Consider the following 20,300-nt stretch of genomic DNA (forward strand, 5'->3'; position numbering starts at 1 on the left):
ACCAACCATTAAGAGTTCAGCCTCCTCCAGACCAATTACACGCTCCAAATCAACTTGGTGCCTGCATTAAAGACAGCTGTCTTACATGGTCACCTGTATAAAAGACTCCTGTCCACAGACTCAATTAATCAGTCTGACTCTAACCGCTACAACATGGGCAAGACCAAAGAGCTTTCTAAGGATGTCAGGGACAAGATCATAGACCTGCACAAGGCTGGAATGGGCTACAAAACCATAAGTAAGACGCTGGGTGAGATGGAGACAACTGTTGGTGATTGCACGAGGTAAGATTTTGCATGAAGCCCCAGATCGATGTCGATTGACAGTCAATTTGTAAGTCTTCCATTTTCTTACTATTGAGTAAGAAAATGGAAGACATACAAATTGACTGTCAATCGACATCGATCTGTGGCTCCATGCAAAATCTTACCTCGTGGGGTATCCTTGATCCTGAGGAAGGTGAGAGCTCAGCCGAAAACTACACGGGGGGAACTTGTTAATGATCTCAAGGCAGCTGGGACCACAGTCACCAAGAAAACCATTGGTAACACATTACGCCGTAATAGATTAAAATCCTGCAGTGCCCGCAAGGTCCCCCTTCTCAAGAAGGCACATGTACAGGCCCGTCTGAAGTTTGCAAATGAACATCTGGATAATTTGGAGAGTGATTGGGAGAAGGTGCTGTGGTCAGATGAGACTAAAATTGAGCTCTTTGGCATTAACTCAACTCACCATTTTTGGAGGAAGAGAAATGCTGCCTATGACCCAAAGAACACCGTCCCCACTGTCAAGCATGGAGGTGGAAACATTATGTTTTGGGGGTGTTTCTCTGCTAAGGGCACAGGACTACTTCACCGCATCAATGGTAGAATGGATGGAGCCATGTACCGTCAAATCCTGAGTGACAACCTCCTTCCCTCCACCAGGACATTAAAAATGGCTCGTGGCTGGGTCTTCCAGCACGACAATGACCCAAAACTTACAGCCAAGGCAACAAAGGAGTGGCTCAAAAAGAAGCACATTAAGGTCATGGAGTGGCCTAGCCAGTCTCCAGACCTTAATCCCATCGCAAACTTATGGAGGAAGCTGAAGATCCGAGTTGCCAAGCGACAGCCTCGAAATCTTAATGATTTACAGATGATCTGCAAAGAGGAGTGGGCCAAAATTCCATCTAACATGTGTGCAAACCTCATCATCAACTACTAAAAATTTCTGACTGCTGTGCTTGACAACAAGGGTTTTGCCACCAAGTATTAAGTCTTGTTTGCCAAAGGGATCAAATACTTATTTCTCTGTGCACAATGCAAATAAATATATATAATTTTGACTATGTGATTTTTTTTTTTGTTTTTTTTATATAATCTATCTCTCACTGGTAAAATTAACCTAACCTAAAAATTCTAGACTGTTCATGTCTTTGACAGTGGGCAAACTTACAAAATCAGCAAGGGATCAAATACTTATTTCCTTCACTGTATGTACTGAGCTTGTTTCTGGTACTGTACATATGTATTGAGCTTGGTTCTGGAGCCGTATATTTCAGAGTTCTGGTGCTGTAATTATATAGGATATATTTATATGAACAAAATAGCAGGGCAGATGGAATTGTTGCAGTTCATTGTATAATTAATGGGAACCTGTCAGGTAGTTTTAACCCCTTGAACTGTCACCATGCAGTAATACATGACCTGATAATATTTCCAAACATTCCCCTGTATGTTTTTTTCAGATGCAGCAAAATCTATAAAATCTATTTTAAAACGGCGCACACTATATGCTAATTACTCATTAAAGGGTCATGGGGTGGTGCCGCTATCCTAAAGAGTCACATAGTTCTGCCTCCAAACCTACCTTTCCATGCTTCATTGACATCTTTCTGGTTGTTATACAGCACTACCAGTATCCTCCAACTTTCTCAGATGCGCCATTTCCTTGTACTCCATGGGCACGCACTGTGTAACGAGGTGTACTCTGCCCGGTTTCACCGCTGCACTGAGCATGCCAGGGGAGTACAAGGTAGCGACACATCCGAAAGAGTTGGAGGAGGCTGGTAGCGGTCAGTGGCATAGCCTTAGGGGGCGCAATTGCGACCGAGCCCCGAAGCCAGGGGGCCCGCTGCTCCCCGCACCACATCAATAAAAAGTTTCTATAGTAACTGGGGCCGCAGGCCCCTGTTACTACAGTAACTACAGTACTTACCTTCCGGCTTCCGGAGTGCAGCGGAGGTCCTGATGTTACAGCGCTGTGTGCAGCGCATGAGGTCACAACGCTATGCGCTGCGCAGAGCATCCTGATCCCGGATAGTGTCAGAACATCCGCTGCGGCTGAAGAGGAGAGTAAGATTAATATCCCTGTCTGCTGAAGTTGATTGGCGGGGTCCGTCTCCCGGGACCCGCCAATTAGCTGTTTTGAAGGGGCCGCAGCTCTCGTACGACAGCTGCTTCCCCTTCATTGGCGGGTCCCGGGAGACGGACCCCGACCCATCAGCTTTTGATGGCCTATCCTGAGACGAACCCCGACCCATGAGCTATTGATGGCTTCTCCAGAGGCTAACACCAACCCCCATTATTACCCCTGACCCATCGCCACCAGGGGTGCTGGGAAGTGCCGTGTACGATCCAGTACCTGACCATCTGTAGCGATGGTCGGCCACTGGGGCGGCCGCATGCTGGTATTATCAGGCCGGGACAGCCCAGAAACAGCGGCCCTTTCCACCCTGGTAATGCTAGGCTGCTGCTGCTTTATTGTATCTGGCTGGTTATGAAAAATGGGGGGGACCAAAAATATTTTATTGAAATAAAAAAACACACACAACCCTCATTAACCATTTTATTGAGAATAAAAAAATGCTGTCATTGAAGTAGTCCTCGAATCCGACGTAGTCCAACAATCGAACCTGTAAGAAAACACACAAGAAAAACGATTAGTAACACATGTGTTAGACTTAGATACAGGGCCCATGTGTTATACGGTCTGTGGGACCCTGTATCTAAGCCTACCACAACGTAGGCTTAGATACAGGGTCCAGCAGACAGTAATCTTATACAGTATAAGATTACTGTGTGCTGGGGCCCTGTATCTAAACCTACAGTGTGGTAGGCTTATATACAGGGCCCATCAGACAGGATCACACATGGGCCATGTATCTAAGCCTACCATGTGATTGGCTTAGATACAGGGCCCAGCAGACAGGATCACGCATGGGCCATGTATCTAAGCCTACCATGTGATTGGCTTAGATACAGGGCCCAGCAGACAGGATCACAAAAATAATTAGTAACACATATAAAAGCAAAACAATTATTTATCTTATCTTTCCTGTATCTAATCCTATCATGTGTGATACTATCTGCAGAGCTGTGTATCTAATTCAATCATGTAGCAAAACAGAAAGTCCAGAAGCACCGGAATAAGTGTGGGTGCAAGCCCTATGTAGCAGACAAAGCTCCCAGCTATACAGAAATCCAAAAAACAGGCAGCACACCGTAGTTTGAAGTGTAAAAAAGAGGGTACTTTATTGCCCCATGTGCGACGTTTCAGCTCTATCCACTAGAGCCTTTCTCAAGCAAAATACATGTGAACACACAGCAGTATAAAACAAGGTGCCAATCAGCAAATACAAAATCAATAATGAAGTACATACAGTGTCAAAGTACAAAGACAATATAGAAAAATGAATGCAATAGATCAATGTAAAAAACAGCACAGATACAGTAGTGACATGGGGCAATAAAGTACCCTCTTTTTTCACTTCCTGTTTTTTTGATTTCTCTAATCCAATCATGTGTGATACTGTCTGCTGAGCCACTGTATCTAATCCTATCCATAGTTTATAGGGTTGTAGTGCTATAGATATGCTGTCTCCTATACACACACACACACACACACACACACACATTTTTTTGGGGGTATATTCCCCTGACATTTTAAGTCCTTAGTGACGCCCCTGGCTGCTAGAGCTGCATTGTTGGGTCACATAAGAGACCCAGCGAAGGAGCTGAAAGCTGCGGGCCGTCGGCCATGAGAAGTTTGCAGGGGGGCCCAATAAGAACTTTTCCATCGGGGCCCATGAGCCTTTAGCTACGCCCCTGGTAGCAGTGTACGTAGAACAACCACGGGGATGTCAATCAAAATCTGGGGGGCGCCATTCCAATTTTCGCCTCAGGCAGCAGAAAAGCTAGAATCGGCCCCGTACAAAACGTAGATGTGAGCATCTCCTTTACTTGCACTTGTAGCACAGTCCTGTGACATTTATATCCTTTTCTTTATGATTACAATCAATAGAAATACATATACAGTCATATGAATGACATATAATTCTTTGTTTTATTGACACAGCCTGTGCTTTTCAAGAGTGTGTGCGTGTGCGTGTGTGTGTGTGTGTGTGTGTGTGTGTGTGTGTGTGTGTTTTGACTGTATCCTACATGAGGCCACTCCCACAGTGGGATGTTTCTTTCTGACTAATATATGCTTCTCTTTATATCTCAGATTTTATTCAGCTGCTGAGACAATCTGCAGCCAGGATTTCTTTGCTATGAACATGACTTATCCTGCCTCAATACTTTTAAGGATCTTTCTTAGTAGACTTCATGGTCCTATGTGCCCTATGAGTTATGCATCAACACAGGTGTTATCCAAGTGCTACACGAGGAGTTTTACTACTTCTGCCAAGTGCTATGATGCCAAGTCCAACACTAGGTAAGAAAAAAAAAAAATATTATGTAATGATTGGAAAAACTGTTGCCGAAGCATTTGTAAAACTACCTAGGTTTTATAATGCTCATTATGTATAATTATGGCTTTTGTATTCATATACTAAATCTGCGGAACAAGTTAGCGCTATGTAAAGATTATTATTATCTTCAGTGCAATTAAACACTTGAATTACCTTCCAACAAGCACAAAACAGGACACTATTCACATGATTTAATAGTGGAAGTAAAACTAGGGTACCTAGAAAACAAAACACACAAACACAGAAGAATAAAAACAAATATTGTAGATCGTGCCCTGTTGAAATCAAACTCAAGACATGTATTTAGCAGACAGGAGTGCTAACTTTTATCTATACCTTGTGTTCTGTCATAAAGGAAATGAGAAATGGTACTTCCCCCTGTAAATATTGCAGTCCATGTTTCAAGCACTGAAGTGCTATATCTTTCTATGAGGGATAGATGTAGAAATTCCAGAAATAATTAGTTAGTGCAGCATTTAGTTATATTTTTTCTCTTAAAGCTTGGTAAGAACATATCGGTGCTGCTGTACATTGTAGAGTACATTGGCCCACATTTATTCAGTCTACAACTAAAGTTGCATCTAAAATTGTGACAACTTTTCTTTTTCCTCCAAAAAAAAACAATGGTGGGGAAAGTGGGTGTGATCAGGCTGTAAATGTTCCTTGACTCATTAATCAAAGGCAAACTGTTGAACCGTCAATGGGGCGTGTAAAAAGCATGGGGGCGTGTTACTTATTGCTGTGACACTGCCCAATCTGCTACGGACAGTGTCACAGCAGCCTCCTTCACTGTCCGACAAGAGCTGGAGAGAGGAGAGCGTGCGCGCACTCCACCGCTGCCGCAGAACAGAAGATCACACATTCTTGTCGTGCTTGTCTGCCTAGAGCTGAAGAGAGAGCGTGCGCATGTGCCCGCACACGCGCACAACTCCGACGCCACTGCCAACGACACTCCTGCCGCCACGGAACAGAAGAATTCACCTTCTATAAGTAACACACCCCATGCCATCTACATGCCACATTCACCGTTCAGGGGGTTATTGACATATCAGGCGCCAAATATAACAGCACCAATATCTAAATAACGGAGGGGATCGATTTTTTTTTTAAAGTGACACAAGGTTTGTGCAGCACTGCCTATTACATGGTACACTCAGCTGTGCATGTATAGGCTGGTGAAAGGTTCTCTTTAAGACTCCATACCAGCTGGATCTCTGCAAGAAAAATCAGTACCTTCCAAAATGTAACCCCTTAAAGACATGCCAAGGCAGCCGTTACTAGGAAATACGGAGTGAGCTCACGGGCTGAGCTCGCTCCATAATTAGCGGTTGACAGCTGTGTAATATAGCCGACACCTCACTGCATCAGGGGGAATCAAAGATCGTTAAACCCCTTAGATGCCGCGGTCAATCTGACCACCGCATAGAGTGAGGGGGACATGCCCTCAGGTCTGCCATCATTGCACTTCTATGAAGCCCTGCCTGAAGTATGGCTTCATAGGAGACTGTAAGAGACACTATATACTGTAATACATTACTATTGCATTATATCATGTAAGCGAATCAACCATTGCTGGTTCAAGTCCCCTATTTAAAATAAAAACAGTTAAATAATAAGTAAAAAAATATTAAAAGTTTGAAATAACCCTCTTTACACATTTTTCGCTAAAGTAATGTTAAAAAAATGTAAGTTAACACAACTGGTATCGCCATGTCCGTAAAAGTCGGTACTATTCCAATATAATGTTGATGAACTCGGTGAAGAAAAAATAATATGTAGAACACCCAAATTGCTGTTTTTCGGTCACTTCCACAAAAAAATTGAATAAAAAGTGATCCAAAAACATACAATATCAATTTGGTAAAGCCGTAATCATATCAAGCCCTAGAATAAAGGGTACATGTAGTTTTTACTGCCTGATGGACACTGTAAAAACGAAACCCCCAAAAATGGCGTAATCGCAGTTTTTTCCCATTTCACCCCACAAATATTTTTTTTTCAGTTTCCCAGTACATTATGTGGTACATTAAATGATGCCATGAAAAACTACAACTTGCTCTGCAAAAAAGTCCTCATATGGCTATGTCGACAAAAAAAATTCAAAGCTATGGCTTTTGGATTGTGGGGAGGAAAAAACGAAAATGATAAAAACTAAAATTGGCTGTGTCATTAGGGGTTAATCATTTCTGCGTAATCCTCAACAATCATCCACTCTAATTGTTGAAAAATACACCATTATTTCAGTTATTATGTGGCAAATAAGTTTGTAGGTGAGTTCTTCTCTAACTTCTATGATAAAGGGAAATCCTTACAAGGACGTGGTGTCCGAGGCACAGTTGCGAGGACCCCACGTGGTTTTCAAGGCACAGTTGAGAGGACACCACGTGGTGTCCGGACATCACGTCCTTGCTCAATATATATATAAGAAAGACCTGCGGAGGCACTCACCGATGTTTCCCTCTATGGAGAGCTTCTTGCTGGGGTTATGAAAGCTCAGGCTGGGGCTGTAGAAAGTCCTCTTTGGCGGAGTGGCCATGACTGGTGGCTGTATGTACAAGCAGCAGGACCGGGACTAAGACCCGTGACCAATCAGAGCGAACCTAATTAAAAAACGCGGCAGTTTTGTACATAAGACCCATGGCCAATGAGAGAAAACCTAATTAAAAAACGCGGGAGTTTTGAAACTATTCACAATGACCGGAATTCCGTAGACGCAATGCAGTAAAATATATGTAGATATATATCTATATATCTCTCTATCAGAGCACTGCAGTATCTTATATATAATCGGGAAGGACATGGTGTCCGAAGCACAGTTGAGAGGACACCACGTGGTTTCTGAGGCAGTTGCATAGTTAGCTCCGCCCACAGCCCGACCTGCAAGAAGCCTGTGACGAAGGAGATGTGATCCGAGTGACGTCTGTGCATTGTGCCGCTCTATACTCCTCCTCACAGTGCGAAATGCATGTGAGGAGGAGGGTATTTTGTTGCTCCATATAGAAGCTGAATCCCTAATTCCCAGCCACAGCTTCGCTCCAAGCTGTGGCTGGGGACTCCGCTCCAGGAGAAGTCCCTGACTTCACTGTCCATAAATTGACAGTGACATCAGGGTCTTCTGAAGTGGAATCTTCGGCGTTGTGGCCGGTGATTCTGCTCCAGGAGAAGTCCCTGACTTCACTGTCCATATATGGACAGTGACATCAGGGACTTCTGAAGGGGATTGTCATCTATGGGGGTAGCTAGGGGGGGGTAGCTAGGCGTCTGTGTGGCACTACCTACATGGGGGCTGTGTGGAATTACCTAGAGGGGGCTGTGTGAAATTACCTAGAGGGGGGCTGTGTGGCATTACCTACAAGGGGGCTGTGTGGCATTACCTACAGGGGGTGGTGTGGCATTACCTACAGGGGGCGGTGTGGCATTACCTGCAGGGGGCTGTGTGTGGCATTACCTACACGGGGGCTATGTGGTATTACCTACAAGGGGGTCTGTGTGGCACTACCTACAAGAGGCTCTGTGTGGCACTATCTACGAGGGGGTCTGTGTGGCATTACCTACAGGGGGTTGTGGCAGTATCTACAGAGGGCAGTGTGTGGCATTATCTACAGAGGGCAGTGTGTGGCATGATCTACAGAGGGCAGTGCATGGCATTATCTACAGAGTGCAGTGTGTGGCATTATCTACAGAGGGAAGTGTGTCGCAGAAAATGTACAAATGAAATTTATCCAATTTTAAATTGGACAGGGAAAAAAATGGGTCAAAATCAGCCGTTTTTATCGCCCGACACTCGGCCCTGTACATAGGACTGCAGGTAACCTCTACATTATCTGTACTCAGAGAGTTATCACTGTTATCTGTGGTGTTACATAGGACTGTAGGTAACATCTACTACATTATACTTTTACCCTGGGTGAATAATCTATTATTCAGCAAACGCTTCCGCATTTTTCTTAGGATGCAAATCGGACATGCTCATGTTAATAACGCCTCATGCACACCACCGTTGTGCCACTTGGGCCATTTTTGACGGCATCCGAGTGGCACCCGATAGTCTTCATGGACCCATTCACTTTAGCGGGTGAATCGGGTCTGTGAAAAATTATCCGAATCTCCGATCCAAGGAAAGGTAGGATATGTTCTATCTTCCCTCAGATAACTGACTCGGTCGGTGCACACGATCGTCTGTATGAGGCGTAAGGCCTAAGGGTATGTTCACACGGTCTATTTTCTGCCGTTTTGCCGGCCATAAACGGCCGAAAAACGGCCAAACAAGCAGAATGCCTCCAAACATCTGGCCATTGATTTCATTCTGTTCCGACGGAGCGTTTTTCGCTGTGTTTTTTACGTGTAAAAAAATGGCCGCGAAAAAGAAGTGCAGGTCACTTCTTGGGACATTTTCTAGCGAAAAAATCTCAAAAAAACGGCCATTAAAAACACCATGAAAAACGCAGCTAAAATCGAGAGTGGCTTAAAAAACGGCTGAAAATCAGGAGCTGTTTTCCATTGAAAACATACCTTAGGGTATGTGCACACGACCTCTTTTCAGACATAATTCAGGCGTTTTACGCCTCGAATAACGCCTGAAAAGACGGCTCCAATATGTCGGCAAACATCCGCCCATTGCTTGCAATGGGTCTTACGATGTTCTGTGCAGACGAGCTGTCATTTTACGCGCCGCTGTCAAACGACAGCGCGTAAAATTACGGATGCTTCAAAGAAGTGCAGGACACTTCTTGGGACGTAATTGGAGCCGTTTTTCATTGACTCCAATGAAGAACAGCTCCAATTACGTCCGTAAAAGAGGCCGCGAAAAATGCGTGCACTTGTAAAAACGTCTGAAATTCAGGAGCTGTTTTCTCCTGAAAACAGCTCAGTAATTTCAGACATATTTGGCGTTGTCGTGTGCACATACCCTAACAATGCACTGCTAATCCTAACATTTGGCGGTTCATAGAGGGTCCATGCATGGGCAGAAGCTTTACCTTTCGCCCTCTGTGTTTGGTTTAAAATTGCTAGGTAAAAGACCGGAATTAGTCCAGTGCACCTGTTAAAGTAGAACTATGAATACTGCATGCATTGTCTAGTTTACTGTATTTATCTAACGCAAAAATGAATGTTCATTCTTATATTAATGTAATGTATGTTTATCTTGTTTTCAACCAATAGAATTCAGGGTTGCAATAATATTCCAAGGTCTTGTCAGACTGCAGTAAAACTTCTCAGATGTCAGGAATTTCAAGGTCCTCCAGAGATGATAACAGCGATCATTAACCTTCAACAATTCAAAGTTTAAAAGATGAATGTAGAATATAGATAAATGCAAATATTGCCTTAGTTTTTTTTCATTATGGGTGTAAGCTATTCTACATTCTGATCCAGCTGCATAATTTATTTTAGGATCACATAGTTAGCTTTGATGCAGTTTTTGACTTGTTTTTTAACCACTTCCTGACCAGGAGCTTTCCCCCCATTTTCTGACCAGGCCCATTTTCAAGTTTTAGCCATGCACCAATTTAAAAGCAAAATAAAGAAATAATGTGATTAAGGGAACTTAGGGGATGTTTTTTTTTTTACGTCTGCTGCATTCCACTGGGAAAACACACTTGAACACATATGTGGCAACCAGTGCCGCACCTAACATGAGGCGACGTGAGCCGACAGCCTCAGGTGGCGCAGCCTAGCCGAAAGTGGGGAGCGGCATTTTGAGCCAGGGATGGACTGGACCGGGGGAGGGGGCTTATTTTACTTAGCAGAAGTGCCGCATGATGGGCACGTCTTTAAGAACACTCCTCCTCCTCCTCTCTGACGCTGTACGCAGCACGCGCCGCCAGAGAGGAGCAGGCCTGCAGGAGTAGCGGTCCTCTCCTCAAGCAAGATGACAAGTGACGAGACGCATGAGGTGAGCGGTGGACTGCTGTGAATACAAACTATGTCCTCTCTCTCCCTTTCGTCTGAAGCAGTCAGGACAGAGAAGAGGGGGAGGGGAGAGTTCACAGCCTCGGCGTCTGCAGAGAGGAAGCTCCGTTTCTAGTCCTCCCCTGTGTCTCCTGTATCCCCCTCCTCTCCTGTGTGCCCTTGCTTCCCTCTCCTGTGCCCCCCTCCTCTCGTGTGCTGGGTCCCCCTATTCTTCTAACAGACCAGCTACTTCTGCAGCTGGTTATATCTGCTGTCCTGGGATGGGGCATGTTGTAAAGCCCTTGCTGCTTCAAGAGACTTCATGAGAGATCCTACATAGAAGGTAAGTGTGTGTATGAGTGTGTCAATATTTGTTTGTGTGTGTGTGTGTGTGTGTGTGTGTATCTGTGCGGATATATATGATTCTCGTCTATATATGAGACTGCCTGCATTAGAGATCCTACATAGAAGGTAAGTGTATGTATGAGTGTGTATATATGTGTATGAGTGTGTAAATGTGTGTGTTTATATATATATATATATATATATATATATGTATATATACACTACCGTTCAAATGTTTAGGGTCACTTAGAAATGTCCTTATTTTTGCAAGAAAAGCACTGTTTTTTTCAATGAAGATAACATTAAATTAATCAGAAATACACTCTATACATTGTTAATGTGCTAAATGACTATTCTAGCTGCAAACGTCTGGTTTTTAATGCAATATCTATATAGGTGTATAGAGGCCCATTTCCAGCAACCATCACTCCAGTGTTCTAATGGTACATAGTGTTTGCTAACTGTGTTAGAAGGCTAATGGATGATTAGAAAACACTTGAAAACCCTTGTGCAATTATGTTAGCACCGCTGTAAACAGTTTTGCTGTTTAGAGGAGCTATAAAACTGACCTTCCTTTGAGCTAGTTGAGAATCTGGAGCATTATTTTGTGGGTTCGATTAAACTCTCAAAATGGCTAGAAAAAGAGAGCTTTCATGTGCAACTCTACAGTCTATTCTTGTTCTTAGAAATTAAGGCTATTCCATGTGAGAAATTGCCAAGAAACTGAAGATTTCCTACAATGGTGTGTACTACTCCCTTCAGAGGACAACACAAACAGGCCCTAACCAGAGTAGAAAGAGAAATGGGAGGCCCCGCTGCACAACTGAGCAACAAGACAAGTACATTAGAGTCTCTAGTTTGAGAAATAGACGCCTCACAGGTCCTCAACTGGCAGCTTCATTAAATAGTACACGCAAAACACCAGTGTCAAAGTCTACAGTGAAGAGGCGACTCCGGGATGCTGACCTTCAGGGCAGAGTGGCAAAGAAAAAGCCATATCTGAGACTGGCTATTAAAAGGAAAAGATTAATATGGGCAAAAGCATACAGACATTGGACAGGGGAAGATTGTAAAAAAGTGTTATGGACAGACGAATCGAAGTTTGAGGTGTTTGGATCACACAGAAGAACATTTGTGAGACGCAGAACAACTGAAAAGATGCTGGAAGAGTGCCTGACGCCATCTGTCAAGCATGGTGGAGGTAATGTGATGGTCTGGGGTTGCTTTGGTGCTGGTAAAGTGGGAGATTTGTACAAGGTAAAAGTGATTTTGAATAAGGAAGGCTATCACTCCATTTTGCAATGCCAAGCCATACCCTGTGGACAGCACTTGATTGGAGCCAATTTCATCCTACAACAGCACAATGACCCAAAGCACACTTCCAAGTTATACAAGAACTATTTAGGGAAGAAGCAGGCAGCAGGTATTCTATCTGTAATGGAGTGGCCAGCGCAGTCACCAGATCTCAACCCCATAGAGCTGTTGTGGGAGCAGCTTGACCGTATGGTACGCAAGAAGTGCCCATCAAGCCAATCCAACTTGTGGGAGGGCCTTCTGGAAGCATGGAGTGAAATTTCTCCCGATTACCTCAGCAAATTAACAGCTAGAATGCCAAAGGTCTGCAATGCTGTAATTGCTGCAAATGGAGCATTCTTTGACGAAAGCAAAGTTTGAAGGAGAAAATTATTATTTCAAATAAAAATCATTTCAAATAAAAATCATTATTTCTAACCTTGTCAATGTCTTGACTATATTTCTAGTCATTTTGCAACTCATTTGATAAATAGAAGTGTGAGCTTTCATGGAAAACACAAAATTGTCTGGGTGACCCCAAACTTTTGAACGGTAGTGTATATATATATATATATATCTGTGTGTGTGTGTGTGTGTGTGTGTGTGTGTGTGGATATATATGATTCTCGTGTACATATGATACTATAAGGACATTCACACATTGTAGTTTTGCAGCAATAATTTAGAAACTGTTTTTGCTGTGCTTTTGTGTAAATAGTGGGAAAACTGATGTGTAGAGTATATAGTGTATATACTGGTATTGTGTGTGTAGACTGTGTAGCAGTATTGTGCGTAGTGTATGTTGCAATATTATAGGCAGTGGCGTAGCTATAGGTGTCGCAGCGGTCGCAATTGCGACCGGGCCCCGAAGCCAGGGGGCCCGTAGCCCCCCGCACCACATCAATAAAAAGTTACTATAGTAACTCGGGCCGCGGGCCCCTGTGACTATAGTAACTGACAGTACTTACCTTCCTGGTTCCGGAATCGCAGCAGAGGTCCGGAAGTCACAGCGCTGTGCGCAGCGCATGACGTCACAACGCTATGCGCCGTGCACAACATCGTGATCCTGGATAGAGTCAGGACAGAGCTTCCGCCGCGGCTGAAGAGGAGGGTAAGATAAATATCCCTGTCTGCTGAAGCTGATTGGCGGGGTCCGACTCCCGGGAGCCGGACAATCAGCTGTTTTGAAGGGGCCGCAACACTCGTATGACAGCTGCTTCCCCTTCATTCCGGTAACTTCATTCCGGTCACACTGTGAATCCATGTCGGCAATTCACAGTGTGAGCAAGTAAGGGAACTGAAGGGGAAGCAGCTCTCTTACGAGTGCTGCGGCCCCTTCAAAACAGCTGATTGGCGGGTCGCGGGAGATGGACCCCGACACATCAGTTATGATGGCCTATCCTGAGGATAGGCCATCAATGTTTAGGGACTGGACAAGTCCTTTAAGCCTACAATGTAGCAGGCATAGAGGGCCCATGAGACAGGATCACAGAGTGTGTGATTCTGTCTGCTGTGCCCTATATCTAAGCCAATCCCATGGTAGGCTTAGATACATAGCCCATGTGTGATCCTGTATTACTGTATAAGATTACGGTCTGCTGGACCCTGTATCTAAGCCTACCTTGTGGTAGGCTTAGATACAGGGTCCCATAGACAGTATCACACATGGGCCCTGTATCTAAGCCTAACACATGTGTTACTAATAGTTTTTTGTGTGTTTTCTTACATGTTCGGTCGTTGGACTACGTCAGATTCCAGGACTACTTCGATGACGGCTATTTTTATTACCAATAAAATGGTTAATGAGGGTCGAGTGTTTTTTTTTTTATTTCAATAAAATATTTATTCTATGTCTTTGTGTTTTTATTTAAACTTTATTACTACCGCCTTAGTAATGGCTGCCGGCTGATTGACAGCGTCCAATGCTAAGGCGGGGCTTAGTGTTAGCCGGTGCAGAGGCTAACACTAACCCCCTTTATTACCCCGCTACCCACCGCCACCAGGGGAGCTGGGAAGAGCCGGGTATGATCCAGTACTTGACCATCTGTAGTGATGGTCGCGCAATGGGGCAGCCGCAGGCTGGTATTATCAGGCTGGGAAATGCCAGATACAGTGGTCCTTCCCACCCTGGTAATGCTAGGCTTCTGCTGCTTTATTGTATCTGGCTGGTTATGAAAAATGGGGGCGACCCCACGTCATTTAAAAAAAATAAAAATAAAAATAATTGGAAAGAACGATGTGGGGTACTCCCCCAAATTTCATAACCAGCAAGATACAACACAGCAGCATCAGCAGGTAGCATTACCAGGGTGGTAGGGGCCACTGTTTTTTGGCCTTTCCCAGCCTAATACTACCAGCCTGCGGCCGCCCACGTGCCTGACCGTCACTACAGATGGTCGGGTACTGGTTCGTACACGGCTCTTCCCAGTACCCCTGATGGCGGTGGGTACCGGGGTAATAATCGGGGTTAGTGTTAGCCTCTGCACCTGCTAACATTAAGCCCACCTTAGTAATGGAGGTTGTCAATCAGCCAGCGGCCATTACTAAGGCGGTAATAATAAAGTTTAAAAAAATACAAGAACACAGAAAAAATATTTGATTGAAATAAAAAAACACAACCCCCATTAACCATTTTATTGAGAATAAAAAAACGCTGCCATTGAAGTCCTCGACTCCGAAGTAGTCCAACAACCGAACTTGTAAAATAACACAAACACACAAAAATAATTAGTAACACATAAAGAAGCAAACCAATTATTGTTCTTACCTTTCCTGGGTCAAGTGCTGGAACTGCAATGTCATCGAGCTGGGCCCTATATCTAATCCTATCATGTGTGATACTGTCTGCTGAGCCACTGTATCTAATCCTATCATGTGTGATACTGTCTGCTGAGCCACTGTATCTAATCCTATCATGTTTGAAACTGGCTTCTGAGCTACTGTATCTAATCCCATCATGTCTACTGGGCTCTATCTCTAATCCTATCATGTGTAATACTGACTGCTGAGCCACTCTATCTAATCCTATAATGTGTAATACTGTCTACTGAGCTGTGTATCTAATCCCATCATGTGTGAAACGGTCTGCTGGGCCTTATATCTAATCCTATCATGTGTGATACTGTCTGCTGAGCCACTGTATCTAATCCTATCATCTGGGATACTGTCTGCTGGGCCACTGTATCTAATCATATAATGTGTGATACGGTCTGCTGAGCCGCTGTATCTAATCCTATCATGTGTGATACTGTCTTCTAAGCTGCTGTATCTAAGCCAATCATGTGTGATACTGTCTGCTGAGCCACTGTATCTAATCCTATCATGTGTGATACTGTCTGCTGAGCCACTGTATCTAATCCTATCATGTTTGATACTGTCTGCTGGGCCCTATCTCTAATCCTATCATGTGTAATACTGACTGCTGAGCCACTGTATCTAATCCTATAATGTGTAATACTGTCTACTGAGCTGTGTATCTAATCGCATCATGTGTGAAACGGTCTGCTGGGCCTTTTATCTAATCCTATCATGTGTGATACTGTCTGCTGAGCCACTGTATCTAATCCTATCATCTGGGATACTGTCTGCTGGGCCACTGTATCTAATCATATCATGTGTGATACTGTCTGCTGAGCCACTGTATCTAATCCTATCATGTGTGATACGGTCTGCTGAGCCGATGTATCTAATCCTATCATGTGTGATACGGTCTTCTAAGATGCTGTATCTAATCCTATCATGTGTGATACTGTCTGCTGAGCTGCTGTATCTAATCCAATCATGTGTGATACTGTCTGCTGAGCCACTGTATCTAATCCTATCATGTTTGATACTGTCTGCTGGGCTACTGTATCTAATCCCATCATGTGTGATACTGTCTGCTGGGCCCTATCTCTATACTGTGTGATACTGTCTGCTGGGCTACTGTATCTATACTGTGTGATACTGTCTGCTGGGCTACTGTATCTAATCCCATCATGTGTAATACTGACTGCTGAGCCACTGTATCTAATCCTATAATGTGTAATACTGTCTACTGAGCTGTGTATCTAATCGCATCATGTGTGAAACGGTCTGCTGGGCCTTTTATCTAATCCTATCATGTGTGATACTGTCTGCTGAGCCACTGTATCTAATCCTATCATCTGGGATACTGTCTGCTGGGCCACTGTATCTAATCATATCATGTGTGATACTGTCTGCTGAGCCACTGTATCTAATCCTATCATGTGTGATACGGTCTGCTGAGCCGATGTATCTAATCCTATCATGTGTGATACGGTCTTCTAAGATGCTGTATCTAATCCTATCATGTGTGATACTGTCTGCTGAGCTGCTGTATCTAATCCAATCATGTGTGATACTGTCTGCTGAGCCACTGTATCTAATCCTATCATGTTTGATACTGTCTGCTGGGCTACTGTATCTAATCCCATCATGTGTGATACTGTCTGCTGGGCCCTATCTCTAATCCTATCATGTGTAATACTGACTGCTGAGCCACTCTATCTAATCCTATAATGTGTAATACTGTCTACTGAGCTGCGTATCTAATCGCATCATGTGTGAAACGGTCTGCTGGGCCTTTTATCTAATCCTATCATGTGTGATACTGTCTGCTGAGCCACTGTATCTAATCCTATCATCTGGGATACTGTCTGCTGGGCCACTGTATCTAATCATATCATGTGTGATACTGTCTGCTGAGCCAATGTATCTAATCCTATCAATAATTTATAGGGTCGTAGTGCTATATATATATGCTATGCTGTCTCCTATATACACACACACACACTTTTTTTTGGGGGGGACACATGTATTGGGGTTATTTCCCCATACATTTTAAGTCCTTAGTGACGCCCCTGGCTGCTAGTGCTGCATTGTTGGGTCACTTAGGAGACCAAGCTGCGGACCGTTGGCCATGAGAAGTTTGCGGGTGGGGGTGGGGGGGCCCAATAAGAACTTTTGCATCGGGGCCCATGAGCCTTTAACTTTGCCCCTGATTGTAGGTGTATGCTGTATATCCGTAAAAAGCTTGAGTGGCTGGGCAAGTCATTCTGCCAATCAGCGTCTTTCAACAATGTCATCCCACCGCTTGCATCGTCGAAAAGCGCTGATTGGCGGGGTGCTGGCCTTTTCATTCAGCGCCGCTTTACGTCATTCGAAGGCGCTGAATGGTGGGACACAGAACGTGCCCCGCCATTCATTGCTTATGCATGTTTTCATATCTTTGCCCAATAGACAGGTACAATTATAGTGCAGGAGGGGGTGGCGGCGGCTGGTTTTAGTGGCGCTGTCGCCCCCTCAGAGAGGCTGAGGCCTGAGGCCTTGGACCTGGGAAGCTTCCCATGTGAGTGGCAAACACAAGATTTTTAATAGGGGGTTTCCAAGTGAGTTTGCATCCATGACAGATAGAGGAAAATTCTCCTCAACCCCCGTTTATACATACACCGCGTTCCAAATTATTATGCAAATGTTATTTTTTGCTGATTTTCCTAAATAGTCGATGCAAATGACAGTCAATATAATCTTCAAGACATCAACCGTTGGAGTATAATGCAAATTTTATTGAACAAATCTCCTAATGATAACAGATTTTTTTTTAGAAGTAAAAAACTCAAAATGCACTGTTTCAAATTATTATGCACAACAGAGATCAAAACATTTTAAAGGTGGTAAAGAGTAATTTGTTGAATTTGCAGCATCAGGAGGTCATATTTACAGAAATCAAAAGCTCTTTCAATCAAAAAATAACTTAACAGGCTAAGTTACATGTTAACATAGGACCCCTTCTTTCATATCAGCTTCACAATTCTTGCATCCATTGCATTTGTGAGTATTTGGACAGTTTCTGCTTGAATATCTTTGCAGGATGTCAGAATAGCCTCCCAGAGCTTCTGTTTTGATGTGAACTGCCTCCCACCCTCATAGATATTTTGCTTGAGGATGCTCCAAAGGTTCTCAATAGGGTTGAGGTCAGGGGAACATGGGGGCCACACCATGAGTTTCTCTCCTTTTATGCCCATAGCAGCCAATGACACAGAGGTATTCTTTGCAGCATGAGATGGTGCATTGTCATGCATGAAGATAATTTTGCTACGGAAGGCACGGTTCTTCTTTTTGTACCACGGAAGAAAGTGGTCAGTCATAAACTCTACATACTTTGCAGAGGTCATTTTCGCACTGTCAGGGACCCTAAAGGGGCCTACCAGCTCTCTCCCCATGATTCCAGCCCAAAACATGACTCCGCCACCTCCATGCTGACGCTGCAGCCTTGTTGGGACATGGTGGACATTTACCAACCATCCACTACTTCATCCATCTGGACCATCCAGGGTTGCACGGCACTCATCAGTAAACAACACGGTTTGAAAATTAGTCTTCAAGTATTTCTGAGCCCACTGCAACCGTTTCTGCTTGTGAGCATTGTTTAGGGGTAGCCGAATAATAGCTTTATGCACACTTGCAAACCTGATCCTACACCTTGAGGTTCGCGGGACTCCAGAGGCACCAGCGGCTTCAAATACCTGTTTGCTGCTTTGCAATGGCATCTGCTCTCCTAATCCTATTAATTTGTCTGTCAGAAACGTTCCTCATTATGCCTTTATCTGAACGAACCCGTCTGTGCTCTGAATCAGCCACAAATCTTTTCACAGTACGATGATCACGCTTACGTATTCTTGAAATATCCAATGTTTTCATTCCTTGTCCAAGGTATTGCACTATTTCACGCTTTTCGGCAGCAGAGAGATCCTTTTTCTTTCCCATATTGCTTGAAACCTGTGGCCTGCTTAATAATGTGGAACGTCCTTCTTAAAGAGGCTCTGTCACCAGATTTTGCAACCCCTATCTGCTATTGCAGCAGATAGGCGCTGCAATGTAGATTACAGTAACGTTTTTATTTTTTAAAAACGAGCATTTTTGGCCAAGTTATGACCATTTTTGTATTTATGCAAATGAGGCTTGCAAAAGTCCAAGTGGGCGTGTTTAAAGTAAAGGTCCAACTGGGCGTGTATTATGTGTGTTACATCGGGGCTTTTTTACTACTTTTACTAGCTGGGCGTTCTGACAAGAAGTATCATCCACTTCTCTTCAGAACGCCCAGCTTCTGGCAGTGCAGACACACAGCGTGTTCTCGAGAGATCACGCTGTGACGTCACTCACAGGTCCTGCATCGTGTCGGACGAGCGAGGACACATCGGCACCAGAGGCTACAGTTGGTTCTGCAGCAGCATCAGCGTTTGCAGGTAAGTCGATGTAGCTACTTACCTGCAAACGCTGATGCTGCTGCAGAATCAACTGTAGCCTCTGGTGCCGATGTGGCCGACACGATGCAGGACCTGGGGCAGGAAGTGAGTGACGTCACAGATCTGCACTGCCAGAAGCTGGGCGTTCTGAAGAGAAGTGGATGATACTTCTCGTCAGAACGCCCAGCTAGTAAAAGTAGTAAAAACGCCCCGATGTACGCACATAATACACGCCCAGTTGGACTTTTACTTTAAACACGCCCACTTGGACTTTTGCAAGCCTCATTTGCATAAATACAAAAATGGTCATAACTTGGCCAAAAATGCTTGTTTTTAAAAAATAAAAACGTTACTGTAATCTACATTGCAGCGCCTATCTGCTGCAATAGCAGATAGGGGTTGCAAAATCTGGTGACAGAGCCTCTTTAAGTAGTTTTCCTTTGATTTAGCACACCTGGAAAACTAATTATCACAGGTGTCTGAGATTGATTGCAATGATGCAAAGAGCCCTAAGACACAATACCATCCATGAGTTTAATTGAAAAACTAATAATTAAATGTTTATGACACTTAAATCCAATGTGCATAATAATTTGGAACACGATGTATATGTGAGTATAGTATATAGCAGTATAATAGGTGTGCAGTGAATATAATGGTACTATATGTCTACAGTTATAGCAGTATTTTTTATACAAACAATATGTAGTGGTATTATATGTGTGTACATTATATAGCAGTGTTTTGTGTGTAGAGTATAAAGTGATTCGATTAATTATACTTGCAAC

At 43.9% G+C, this 20,300-nt stretch overlaps 1 protein-coding gene across 1 annotated transcript in view; it reads left to right on the top strand.

Annotated features, from left to right (window-relative positions):
- The first annotated feature begins 4,477 nt into the window (after positions 1 to 4,477).
- LOC142658668 (adrenodoxin-like) overlaps positions 4,478 to 20,300 on the top strand; it is a 140,876-nt gene continuing 125,053 nt past the window's right edge. The window contains exon 1 of the mRNA XM_075834268.1: positions 4,478 to 4,698. Within this exon, the coding sequence (XP_075690383.1) occupies positions 4,535 to 4,698 (164 nt within the window). The 5' untranslated portion in view covers positions 4,478 to 4,534. The remainder of the gene's footprint in view (positions 4,699 to 20,300) is intronic.

This window comes from Rhinoderma darwinii, chromosome 8 (assembly GCF_050947455.1).
Source record: "Rhinoderma darwinii isolate aRhiDar2 chromosome 8, aRhiDar2.hap1, whole genome shotgun sequence".
Classification (NCBI taxonomy): domain Eukaryota; kingdom Metazoa; phylum Chordata; class Amphibia; order Anura; family Rhinodermatidae; genus Rhinoderma; species Rhinoderma darwinii.